A 13,748-nucleotide genomic window follows, 5' to 3' on the forward strand; every position below is an offset into this window, starting at 1 on the left:
TACTATTTCTGGACTGGCCACTGTTTGTAGATACAAATCTTATCAAATTTTATCCCTAAACTATTGAAAATTGTCTAAATAACCCACTAAGGAAGTTTTGAAGGTGGTTTTGCTGACGTGGCTTATTAAAAAGTCTAAATATCCCCATAACATATCAAGAGTTGACTATATAACTCCTCCAACTATAAAACCTGATATTTTAGCCTTAAAGCATCTAATAATGTTCAAATAACCCTAGGATGATTTTGTAGGACCATTTGGACATAGTATCTCACCACACTGATCTAAGCACCCATGCTTGCACATAGGCCATCTTTTCAGGCTTTCTCCACCGTTTTGATGAACCTGCTCCACCTCATGGCATTCTTCAATGACATTTAGCACATGCATTGCGTATGTGCCGTTGTCATCCAGCCTCTCTCACATCCTTGCCTCCGTTCTCACTTTCTCCTCCTATGGCTACCTAAAGAACTGAAGGAGGGTCAAATGGAGGATGTAGGAGGGGCTAGATGACGAGGATGCAAGCATGGTACTTGAGCTTAGTGCCATCAATTAGTGTTGAGAGGTGGAAAAAGAGACAAGATGTCACGTGCTGCTTGCTGGGTGGTAGGTTAGCCTAAAAAAGACTAGGGAGGTGGAGCAACAAATGGGTCTACATGCAAGCATGAGTACTTAGACCATTATGGCGGGAAATGTTGTCCAAACGTCCTATAATATCACATTTTATAGTTTATGGTTTACTAGTCAACCGTTGATACGTTAAGGGGTTACCTAGATTTTTAAATATATCACTTTAGTGAAGCCACCTTCAAAGCCGCATCAAGAGGTTATTTAGACGGTTTTGAATATTTTTAAGGTGCAAAAGACTTGCATGTTCGCTTGAACTTATTAGCTCGGCTTATCAGCCATGGTACAATGTTTTTCTTTCACAACAAAACAGCATCAGCCGATTTATCAGCCGCAAAAACCTTCAAGTACACAGTTGAGCAGGTTAAGGACGCGTTTGGCGCTGCTCCTGGCGGCTCCGGCTCCTCACCCGCGGTACTGTAGCGACACTGTAGCAGGAGCCGTTTCGAAAATCGAGGCGCAAAAATGAACTGAGAAGAAGCCAGAAAGAGGAGGAGCCGGCGAAGCCACGATTCCGAGCTCCGCCGGCTCCGTGCTACAGTACATGAACAGTGCCGGAGCCAGAGCCTCCGGAGCTCCTCCAAACGGGACCTAAGTAGACTCTTTTCATTCTTTTGATTGAGAAATATTCCCTCCCTCCAACATAGAGAGTTATTCTTATTTCATGAGAAGTCAAGCATTTATATCTTCGACTAAACATATATATAAAAATATTAGTATTTATGATGCATAATTAGTATTATTAGATGAATCATAAAATTTATTTTCATAATAAATTTATTTAGAGATATAAATATTCCTAATATATTTTACCGATCTAAAAACTAGAGCTGCGAGTGTATGACCACCCCAGACATTACATTAAAAAAAAGATCTTCTCATGTGGGGCACGAGTTAGAGGGTTTTCTATATTTTACCGATCTAGTTAAACTAAAAAATAACACTCTACGGAGCAGCAGTAACTCGTCGTGCACGTGAGAAGGGAGCAGCAAAGGCCAAGGTGAACAGAGCAGTGAACGCGTTGGAATGGACGCCCTGAAAGGCCGAAGCTCACAACAAAGCTGCAGCCCCTGACCTGCGGGTCCACTCAGCAAAAAGATGTGGGCCTACATGTCTGTGTCCCGGTAGTGTCATGGAAACGGCCGGTTTCTTTGTTCGCCTTGATCGTCTTCCGGCCACTTTCCCCACCCCTGCTTCGGAGCCCTCCCCCGGCTCCCCGCCACTCCACTCCACAAGCTCTCCTCGCTGTTGATTCCTCAAAGATCAACGCCCAAGGTTGGCGCTGGTCGGGAGTCAGCCGCTGCGGCGCTGCGGCAGCTGCCGAGGTGAGGCCCTATCTTTGATTAACAAGCGTGCGTTGGCAACAGTGCACGACGTCGTCTTCGCGAGGCCCCTCGCTTAAGGGAGGGCGGCGGGCGGCGGCGGGGGCGGATGGGCATAGGGTTAGGTTTTGAGCTTTGGGGAAATCTTCAGTGTCCTCGGGCCCTAGGGGGGTAGCCGGGGGACGGTGGCCGGCCTGGCGGCGGTGGCTGTGAGGCGAGGTGGCCACGCATCAAAGCCTCCTCTTCCTCCTGTTGGTTTGCACCCCTTCGCATCTGCTAATCGATTCTTGTTCCAGCATATTCGACGCCGGCCACCTGCTCGACAGAATGCATCCTGGGGAAAGCAGCAAGAGAGCGGCGCCTCCAGCTCTCAGCAGCGGAGGCAGCATTGACGCTTTGCCTGACGGCGTCCTGGAGCACATCGTCGGCTTCGTGCCTGCGCCGGAGGCCGTGCAGACGTGCGTGCTCGCCCGCCGTTGGCGCTACCTCTGGAGGTCCGCCCCAGGCCTGCGCGTTGGGTGGCTGGGTGATGGCCCAGGCCTGCACCTTGGTTGGCCGGGTGATGAAGAGCAGGCCTCGCCGCCGGTGAAGGAGCACCGGGAGTTGGTGGACCGCCTGCTCCTCCTCCGTGGAGGTTCACCGCTTGACACTTGCGACATCAGGTTGGGCGAGTTCCAGGACGATGACGTGCCACGCGTCAACTTCTGGGTCTGGCACGCTATATCGTGCAAAGTCAGGCAGTTCATGCTCAGTATCCATTGGCATAGCTATCTTAAGCTAGACGATCTGCCTCTCGTCTCCCAGCACCTCACCAGGCTAGAGCTGCGTGGAGTATGGGTCGACAGTAGTTTTCTTGACTTCTCTAGCTGCCCGGCCTTGGAATATCTGGATTTGCTTCACTGTGATCTCTCGACGGTCAAGAACATCTCATCTTACTCCCTGAAGCATCTAAGCATCACACAGTCCCGTTTCCCTGATGACTTCGATCAATTCATGTTCACTGGTGTTCTAGAGACTCGCAATCGCACTTGCATTTATGCGCCAAATCTGGTCTCACTGCGCCTAGATGGCCTTGAGAACTTGACTCCCAGGCTTGTCAGCATGCCATCACTGGTGGAGGCATCTGTCCGAATAACAGATGACTGTGGGGATTACTGCGTTATGCTATCTGAACCAGACATCACAGATTGTCTTTGTGAGTTGTGTGACAGTTCTCGTGGTGGCACCGGCTATAGTTGTGTGCTTTTTCAGAGTTTATCAAAAGCTAAGAGTTTGCTGTTGACTTGTAATACATCCGACACGGTATGCTTACACTCTTCCTTAATTATATTGATTTGAGAGCTTCACGAGTCGAGTATAACCTTATTTCCAAAGCATTATCTACAGCATTAATTGCTGGGAGTTGATAGATGCCAGTTAGACGGGATTTGGCTTTTGCATGCGGTGCCACCAACTATGCTTATTAAACTCAAACCATAAGCTCAGAATGAAGATCATTCTATCGTCTTTGCATGCAGTTGCCCCAGATTCTTTTCAAATGGGATTTAAGATGGTGCCCTGTGTTCAGCATGTTAAAGACCTTGGTGCTCAATGAATATTGGTGTGTTCCTGATGATGCCAATCTATTACTTCGTATTCTTGAACACTCACCGGTTCTTGAGGAGCTCACTCTTGAACTTTTTTCTGAGGTACATACTATATAAACATGAAATTGTTTTATATTATAGACTTCATATTGATCTTGGAAATTTGTTTTTGTCCACTACAGGGGCCTAACTATGAAGTGGAGATGAAAGGAAGCATCAATCAGATGGACCGATCAGCTAAGATTTCAGAATACCTTAACATAGTCAAAATCAAGTGTCAGATTGTTGATGAAAGTGTTCTCAATGTTTTGGAGCCCCTACGCACCTTTGGCATATGTAAGTTAACTTGCAACTTTACGCTTCTTAAATGTTCACTTAGATTTATTGACAAAGGAGCCCCCTGCCCTGCATAGAAATTTAGTTGGCTGATAAAATCAGAAATTTATACATGGAGTTATCGAAGTTGAACTCTATTGCATAGACATTGGGATATATTAAGTAGACTTCTATAATAGTTCGGACTGTTTGAGCTGTTAATTAGTTTTGACAAAAGATGACCTAACTGGTTTGTTGGGACCATATATTTGGCTTGCTTTTTAGTACCGAATAATAACACAGATGTCAACATTTAATTTTTCTAAGCAATCACAAACTGTATTGACATATTATCCTGCAGCCTCCCCATTTTCTTGAATGCTCCCTAGGTATGATCGGTTATACACCTTTGTGATTGAGCAGCTCTAACTCAATTCTTTACACAATCTCATTCATGCATTTGATTATCCATGAAACTATTGCTTCTCCATACTTTTGTAGTTTTGTTGATTAAGCATACATTTACTCACCTCCTACATGTATCAACTTATTCATATGTGTCTCAATCATTGCTTATATATCTTTATGTTGGTGCCTCATTATTCAATCTCTGTTTATTTGTGGAAGTATGCTCATAGTGTATATATCACTAATAGTGTTCTCTGATAATATAGTAATGTGTCAGATCTAATTTTCCTATTTAAGTTTTATTTCAGTTTCCTTGGGCACTTGATTTACCATCCTTCAAGAGGGTAGAAACATGTATCCCCACATGTTTTCTGTTTTGATTTGTCTTTGTACTTTCCAAGGATTGCAGTTTACACAGATATTAGAATAACACATGTCCTCTTTTTTTATTCTCTTTACCCGTCATATTTCTTGGACCTAAAAAACAAGCATAAAAATATTCTCTCTTTTGAACTTCAATCTTTCAGTGTTTAGAAAACATGTGTGCTCTGCATTTCTTCTTAAAGGGTAGTTTACCTAGGTGTATTATAGTTCAAAGTTGAAATTGTTGTAGTTCATCATGGTTAGAAAACTATGTTTTAAACAATTAGTCATTGTTTTGATCCATTGTAAGTTAATTGAGCATGTCAATCAGATTGGGCAGAATGTTGGTCAAGTGAATTTCCTATTCAGGGAAATGTGTTCCTGTAGCTTGAAGATTCTGTCTAGTAACTGAATTTCTGTTTTTATAGACAACAATCTAACAGTGGGGGCCTCCCCTGTTGTATTTCCGGTCAAAAAAAGAACTCTGAATTCAATTTGCCTTCCATTTTTGTACAGGTTTTGGTTTCTGAAATGAGCCTCTAGGAACATTTGAGGTATCAAGGAATCTACTATCTTACATTGTTAGGAAGTGCAATGCTAAAGTTCTCAGCAACAAAGTTGCCACCTCTGGTACAGAGGCAATTGGGCGTGTTATGTTCAGTCATAGACTTCTAGTTACATGAATGTGCAAAAAATGGGAGCACAAATTGTTTGGAACTTTAAATATCTAGTTGTATCTAGCATATCATGTCACTGTTATTTCGTCACTGAGATCATGAGGGTTTGTTTGACAGTCTGGACCAATTAATGTCCCATTAGCATATGTACTTTGGTTTAGTGTTGTGCTACTAAGGTGACCTCTCTTAGCATAATCTGTTCATCTCTCTATGTTGTTGCATGCAATGATTCGATGGGACATCTGGTAGCAAGATTGGAAAAGAAAAGGTGACATGTCTAATTTGTCATTTGCCAAATTTATTTCCTGAAAGCTTTGCACATTATGCAACGAGTAATTCTTTTCTAGCGCATGTTAATTGCATCAAAATTTAAAGAAACCAGAGCGGTAAATAGTGGTGGTCTGTGGACTACTATGGTAGGCTGGTAGCAGCCTCCTGGCAGAGTTGAAAACGCAATGGCTATAGAAGATCTTGGGCTGGCTCAGGTTTGTGAAAATCGAAGCCAACAATGGCACACTGCATTAGAGGACAGCATTATGAAAACAGAGCAGAAGAGTTTTCCAGGAATGCTTCAAAATTTTTTTTTTTGGAAAATGTAGAAAAAGATGTATTTCTAGCTCCAGCCCCTGAGGCACGGTTAGGTAGCATGATTTTTATCAAATTACTTGGCAGGCGATACAACACATCTTGTAGTGGCATGTATTGGCAGGAATTCCAAAACAATGCCGATCCCAACTCGCACCTGGAAGTGCATATATTTTAGACATACAGAAAAAGTTGAAAGAATGGGGAAGAAAAATCTGTACATAGATCAAGAACCAGCGCAAGAACTGTTCCAGCAAACTGGAAATAGATCAAAAGGTAGGTGAAACAACTATCAGCCTGTTCGGGAGGCCGTATCGTATCGTGGATTATTTACTGCTGGCTGGTTTGGTGTGAGAGAAAAATACTATTCCCGGCTGGAAATTTACGATCGTTTACGAGCAAGCGAACAGGCTGTATAGTGCCTGAAGCAATCCTGAGTTCCTGACCACTGGCCCCCTCCCTGTATGTATGGCTGGCTGTATCTGTAATTCTGTATCTGCCGCCGTTCGTTCTGTTCTCCAAGCCGTGGAATGCTTTTTCTTCTCCGAACTCTAAAAAATCAGAAAGGAGGAGAGCTCGGATCCACCTCATGTTGCACGATTGATCCCGTCGAGTCGATTCATGCCCTGAACGAATTGTTGGAGCTGTCCATGGAGTTGAGATCCTTGTACATCCCCCCACCAGCTCCTGCTCCATCCCCGCTCGTCTCCGCTTCCTCCTCTTCCGAATCTGGTACCCGATGCAAGCTCCGGCCATGGCCAGGCCGACCAGGACCAGCGACAGCGCCGCCGTCGCTGCGGCGACGCCCGGCGACATGCCCGGCGACGACGCCGGCGTCGGCTTCCTGACCTTGAAGTAGCCCACCTTCCGGTCGTCGGCCTCGCACACCAGCGTCTCCACGGGGAAGTCGATGAGGTAGCAGTACCCGCTCGCGCCGCTGTGCACCGCGCCCCAGCAGCTGCAGTTGCCCGCGCACGCCGCCTCGCACTCCTCCGCCGTCCTGTTCGTCTCGAACGGCAGCTCCTCCTTGTACGCCACGGACACCCGCTTCCGCCGCACCACGTCGAATCCCAGCTGCTGTAGTCCGCTGCCGGCGCACAGGTCGGCGGTCTCCTCGGCGTGGCACGACGGGGCGTCGGCGGCGGCGGGGGCGCTCGTGCTGTTGTCGTCGAGGCACTGGCACTGGGCCTTCCCGGGGACGCACATGCCGTACGCGCCGCACGGCGTCGGCAGCTCGCACCGCTCCGAGATGGCCCTGTAGTCCGACGTCCACGCCTTGGAGCCGCTGGCCCAGTAGTACGCGCGGAGGTTGCCGTCGTCGTCCAGCGTCATCCGCCGGAAGGCCCCGGTGAGGTTCTGCACGAACGTGTCGAACGACATCACGTCCACCCTCTGGTCGCCGCCGCCGCCCTCGAGGTACTGGCCGAAGAACCCGCGGGCGTCGAGGCGGCCGTAGACCGGCGGCTCCGTGCCGTCCACCGGCGGCGCCTCGAGCGCCGTGTGCCGCCAGTACGTCGGCGTCGTCCGGCCGCCGTAGAACTCCATGTGCAGCGCCATGTACGTCTTCCCGAGCCGCAGCGAGAAGCGGCGGTTCGCGGAGACGAGCAGCGTCGAGGAACGCGTGAAGTTTTGGCCCAGGACGAGCGTGTCGGACGGGTGGCGGAAGCTCTCCCACTCCGGCACCGTCTTCTCGTGCCGCCGCACGACGAGGTTGGAGGAGTCGAGCAGCACGACGACGTCGCCGACGGTGTCGACCGTCTGCCACAGCACGCCGTCGTCGTGGCCGGTGAGGACCAGGCTGCCGTCGTCGAACGTGAGCGTGGCCGGGCGCGACCAGTCCCCGAGGCGGGCCGGCGTGGCGCGCCAGACGGGGAAGGAGGATGGGAGGTGGACCACGGCGAGGTCGAGCGACGCCGCGCCCACGCGGAGGAAGCCCAACGCGAAGGCGCTGCTGGGCGGCACCGCCGCGCCCGCTGCGTGCGCCGCGGTGAAGCCGTTCGACAGCTGCGTTGTCAGCTCTTCTCTCTCGGCAGCACCGTTGGCCAGGAGCACCGCCGATGCGACGCAGAGCACGGCGATGGCAACGGCGGCGGCGATCGCCGGATCGTCGCCCTTGCCTCGCCTCATTGAAGTGCAGACAAAGGACGCGATGGAGGTCAAATGTTTGGGATCGGAGAGAGAGTATTGCGCATTGCATACTAGGAGTACTTCCCTCCGTTTGTGTTTACTTGTCAGCAACTTTTTACTCTTCTAAAAAAATCTTAAATACTTCAATGTATATAACACTAATGAAGTATGTTCAATAAAGAATCATATATGTGAAAACTTACGTATCTAAAAATCTTTTGCAGAAAAAAACGTATGATCAAAATTACTACAGTAAAAATTCGGTGACAAGTAAACGAAAACGGAGGTAGTACATTTTTGGCAAAGGCATTTTGGGGACGCAGGCATTGGCTCCCTCCAATATAAAAGGATTCAGATGCATGAATGAACAAAAACTTTGCAATGTCTGCAGGTTGTAAGTTGCAACTACTGGCAACAAAGTGCCTAGTGGTGGTATACTGGTATGAACTGGCAAAAGGTCAACTAACAGATTCCATGCAAAAGTCAACTAATTGTTTTTACTTCTAATTAACTTGTACTAGTTTCTTTTTCCCTGATCTTGAAGTGATATCGCTATCTTCGTGGATCTATGTGGATTTGTGGCGGTTTCTGACTTCCTGAGAAGCAGAAATTGGCAATTGTTAAGGATTCGGGTGTCACAATCCTTGAGTGCATCAGCTGTCCAGCTGATATGATGTTGCCAGCCGGTGAATGAAACCCTCGTGTTGTGCGGGCGTTTACTTGGATTAATTAATTTAGAGCCCACTAATTTATTTGAGGATGCCACAGCTTGTGCGATCTGCGTGTTGACGTTGAAGGGATCTAATGGAGATGGAGCTGAAAGAATGTGTATTGTTTTTATTCTTATCTATCTATATAGAAGCATATTTTGACACCAAATGCTTATCATCAGTCCGCCTGACATTGGGATGTTGCTAGCTAGATTGAATAAAAATCAATCAGTTCCCCAGTCGAAATCTTGATACAGACTAGCTTGAACAGTCGAATAAGAAGAAGCTGACCGTCTTTTTTTTTTGGATCCCTTTAGGTCGGACACGCACACGGGCTCAGCCCACAAACGAGCCCAACAGAGCCCACAAACAGTCAAACACTATGCTGAGTCCTAACACTATCACCATTGGTACATTAACATAATCGTCATCGTCATCATCATAATCTTCTTCTTCTCCATCTATGCCCACATCATCCAGATCCATGCTTGCATCATCAACGTCGTCCATGCTAGAGGGAGGTGCCTCCGCGACGTCGGCGGCGGATGGTTGTTGAGGAACGTGTGCTGCTTCGGCATTGGCTTCTTTCGAACTCGTAGGTCCACCCATCGTGCTTCGAGGCCAGCGATTTGTGCGCACGGACCTGATCGTGATCGATCAATGGAGGGCGGGCAGCAGCGGTGATGCATGCACGTTTATGCAGCATTGTAGCATCGACGACGGGTTCGTATTCGATCCGGCTTTGGTGGCATGAACTGTATGTCTGTATATTTCAGATTTCGACTCAGTTTCAAAACTCGGGCCCACTATAAAAACCATTCCTCCCCGTCGCTTCCCCCTCCTTCCTTCGGCCCAGCGTGCGCACCAGCCCAGCTCCGCTTTTCCCCACGGCCCGCCTCCTCCACTTCCGCAGGCCTAGCAGGTGGCCCAGCAAGCCACGCAGGCCGTGTCCCGACTCCTCTCCCGCGTAGTCACTGACGAACCGGGCCCACGCATCAGCGGAGTCATCTTCCACCTCCAGTTCATGTCCGCGTCGGACACCACCGCCGCGCCCAAGTCCGCTGTAGCCCCGTCCTCACCCGGATGGCGTGCGCCTCATGCTTACCCCCCCTTAAATAGTAGGCTACACCGTGCCACCTCCCATCAAGTCACCAAAGCCGCCATGCCTCGTCCCGAGCTTGCAGCCGCCGAGCCGCAACCCTAGCTCGTCGCCATCCGCTTCGCCGAGCCGCGCACTGCTTCCATCCGCTCTGTGCCGCTATGACCTACCTTGGTGAGTTTGACATTGTCTCCTCTTGCTCCCCATGTTTTTCCTGTGACCAATGAAGGCCCGAGTCGCCGATTCGACGAGTTTCGGCGAAGTGCTCGCCGCCGGCCATGGCGCCACCGCCTTCCATCTCTGTTCCGGCCGGCCGCCCCCTCACTCCCTCCCTCCTATCTAATCTCCGCCGTTCATCTCAGATCTAGCGGCCGAGATCGGTCGACACCCCTTCGTAGGCAATTTTGCTAAAGAGCCCTTGCAGTTTCGTGTAATAGAACCCAGGGTCCAGGATACACTTTCTTCTTTTGAAAGCATAGTTTTCTTCGGTTAAATTCGAAATACGTTTTCTCTTTCTGGAAAGCGTAGATTCCCTCTGTTAGATTCAAAATACGTTTTCTTCTTTTGAAAGCGTAGTTGTTTCAGTTAGATCCAAAATACGCTTTCATCTATTTACGGTTTTGCCACTAGTCTTATTTAGGCCATAAAATCTTCGTTTTAACTCCATTTTGATCCACTCAAGTTGCGTTAGATTCGTAATTGCGTAATCTGCAAGTTCATACTACTGTTAAACATATTTTCAACTTTTGAAATTCGAGGTTAGATTTAATCTATTATTTTATTAAAGAAAATCTTGTTTAATTCATAACTTTTTCGTTATTGCTCCGATTAGAGTGCTTTTCGTGTCTGTGTGTTCGTAGTAATGCGTAGATTAGTTTTCAAATATTTTATTGTCTAGTGTACTATTCTAATTTAGTTCTATTATTTGCTTCATGGATGATTGCATGGATGCTTGTGTGGTGCTTTATGATAATGTCCGGTCGGTGAGCTTTGCGCCGGTGACATAGAAGTTGGTGATCGAGAAGAAGTCCTTTAGTGGTTACAATTCACTAGAAGAAGACTAGAGTTTAAGGCAGGTATAGCATGGGATCTTCCTTGTTATCCTATTCACTTTAATAATTTAATCATATGCATATGTCTACCTTGGCAACCGTAGTAATTTTCCTAGCTATTTGATATCCTGGATTCCTTGTCACCTATGGGGTATTGCATTGGTTAGTATGATGCTAGTGCTCAACTGAAACCATGATCTTGTAACTTGACTAATGGTATATGCAATAAACAATAAAAGATGCTTTTTAGCAACATGAAATTAGAGGGCTAGAGCATTGGGCTGCTTTTATGGTGCCGTAGATTCCTCTCCCTAAGGACTTATCTGTAAGTGATTATTCAGGACTTACAGTACAACTGTGAGGGTCACGTGGCTCTGGCTTTAGTCAAGTATGAGGACATTTTCTAGCTTGTTAGTGGTTACCTTTATGGCGCAAGAGGGGCTCCGACAGGTATGACCTTGGCCTGCCAAGTTGAGTGCATTTTGGCTTCTTGGTCCTTTGTCAGTCACTCCTTGGAGGGGGGTTCATGTTTATTGATAGGGAAACCTAGCGGCCCCAACTTGTTAGACGAACCAGCCCAATGCTCTACCTCATTCGCCACAGCCTCCCAGCGGTTCCACATTCCTAGGGCAAAGGCGTCACCAGCCAGCCAGACTAGAGCCCGGGCGGCCGAGCGAACTCGGTCCATCGCCGTCCTCGTAGGTCACTCTAGGGCTGTGTTCAGTGTCACTCTCATCATCAGAGGAGTCCTGGTCGCCTTCGGCACCATTGTTGTCAGTGATGGCTGCTGTTGTGGGTTCTTGAGCCGCCGCTGACGTGCCCTCCTCTTGTTCCTTCTGCCCGTCCGTGTCTCCATTGTCATATAACCAATTGCCGTGTTCCCGTAGCATCTCAGTGATCCTTTGTGGTTTGACAACAACTATCTCAAGAGGTAAAACCTAAAATGTAATTGTTTACACCAAAATTTGGAAGAAAAGTCATAGGGACTCGGAAGCTCCCAGGATCATGTCACCGAGGAATAAATTGTGTGCAGATCAAAAACAACTGATTCGAATGCAGAAATTGGAATCGGCTCTCCTCGGATAGCGCCAGCGGATAGCAACAAAGGCTACGTTCGGCGCCAGGTTGAAACATGCCGGACTCTACAAAAAGGGAAAGATTAGAGTCCAAGTTATCTTAAATTAGGAATGCTTTCTTTAGGGTCAAAAATTGTGATGAGTCATGCTTAGACATGAGTCGTGCGCAGGTCCCAGGTATAAATATCAAGCCCGGCTATTGTAAAAAGGAATAAATCAATCAAATACAAGTCAATTACTTTTTTCGGCTCCGGCCACCCCTTAGGAGTAGGAGTAGAGTAGATCTCGGTGAGTTCTTCAGTGAGTACGGCTACATCGATCCGGTCGACCTCCACTGCTTGTCTGTAAGTACCGTCATGGTTTATACCTCTGTTCGTATGGCTACATCGATCCAGTCGACCCTCACTGTGACTTTGGTATAGGCTAGTTATCGACTCTTGTCTAATTCAAGTATGGCCTGTGTGATTCTGCCACACACCCCACTGCTTGAATTAGATTAAGGTCAAGTTATAGGCTTTATCTTAGTATGGTAGCCTTTGGTAGATTCATTAAGTTACCGATATTACTTATTGCTTTCATCGTTATCTAGTTACAGCAATATCACTTTGCCCAATTGAGATTGATCTGGATCGGCCTTATATCTTATTTAACCCATCGTTTGCTAATCTAAAGTCGATCTAATCTACACCTTAAATGATGAGTTATGTTTTATCGGCTGTTTTACATCAATCTTAATTGTGCATAGCGTGCGGTTAAGGCATGTTCCATCTTGAGTAGATCTATTGGTTAGCGAAAACCGTTTCATGGTCCGTTATCACGGCCTGTGGGATTCTACCGCTCACCCCACTGTTAGCACCGTGGAGTGGGGATCATTAGTTGGTAGATCTGTTCCTAAGAAGGCATGAACTTAACTATGCGCTATGCCTGAATTGGCTATTTAGCCGATATCGAGCGCTTTCATGAACAATTCACATTACGAGATCATTGAAGTAGAGATAAGTTGAAAGATATGTTAACCCCATGATCTTATTATTGTATTACGGCCTGCATGATTCTGCTGCATGCCCCACTGATATTAGTAATGAGTTAGGGTCGTCAAGTCTATTGTTGTTTCTACGGCCTGCATGATTCTGCCTCATACCCCACTGGTCATGGCGATGGATGAGATCTGACATGTTCATTAGATTTATCTTTATTAAATGGTTAAGTGATGTGGCATTATCTCTTTATACAAAAAGGAGTTTGGTTACTTGTAATCATTGGCTCAGCATAAACCGATCATCATTGATATCTTATTACCATTGATTAATATTTGCTTAAATAATATTTATCCTAAATGACAACCGATTCTTCTTATATGACCCCATGAGCTTTAATCGATTTATTCTTATGAATATGCTGGAATCGACTATTTAGTCGATCTCCTCTCATATCGGCTCTCAGAGCCGCACATTCGGGACTGTCTGGCAACACCGACACGTTCCGCCCTTAATTACTGATGAGCTTTCTCTCCTTGTCAGTTGTAGGGTCAAATTGACTGGCACATCTTGGGAGGATTGCGCATGATCAGCCACCCTTGCGCTGAAGCTAGGCGGATCTGCTCCATCGAGCAAACCCTTCTGGCTTGCTGCTTGTGTCCTCGGTACGGAGATGAAAATTATGTGTCGACACATGTTTCTGGCACGCCCGGTGGGACTCCACAATCGTCATGGCGGCTCACAACAACGACAACATCTTTATGGTACATTATGAAGACCTACCTGATGAAGATAAGGATACCATCAACAAAGCTACAGAAGAA

The 13,748-nt window shown here is 47.2% G+C and overlaps 1 protein-coding gene and 1 pseudogene across 1 annotated transcript; one reads left to right on the forward strand and one right to left on the reverse strand.

Moving 5' to 3' along the window:
- Positions 1-1,673: 1,673 nt before the first annotated feature.
- Positions 1,674-5,586, forward strand: LOC136487738 (F-box protein At5g03100-like). Its single transcript, XM_066484837.1, has 5 exons — positions 1,674-1,952; positions 2,246-3,251; positions 3,467-3,637; positions 3,718-3,871; positions 5,138-5,586. Exons 2-5 carry the CDS (start codon positions 2,277-2,279, stop codon positions 5,149-5,151), a joined length of 1,314 nt encoding a protein of 437 aa, XP_066340934.1. The 5' UTR covers positions 1,674-1,952; positions 2,246-2,276; the 3' UTR covers positions 5,152-5,586.
- A 916-nt stretch (positions 5,587-6,502) lies between these two features.
- Positions 6,503-8,010, reverse strand: LOC136485977 (PAN domain-containing protein At5g03700-like; annotated as a pseudogene).
- Positions 8,011-13,748: the final 5,738 nt, after the last annotated feature.

This window comes from Miscanthus floridulus, chromosome 10 (assembly GCF_019320115.1).
Source record: "Miscanthus floridulus cultivar M001 chromosome 10, ASM1932011v1, whole genome shotgun sequence".
NCBI classification, from domain to species: Eukaryota; Viridiplantae; Streptophyta; class Magnoliopsida; order Poales; family Poaceae; genus Miscanthus; species Miscanthus floridulus.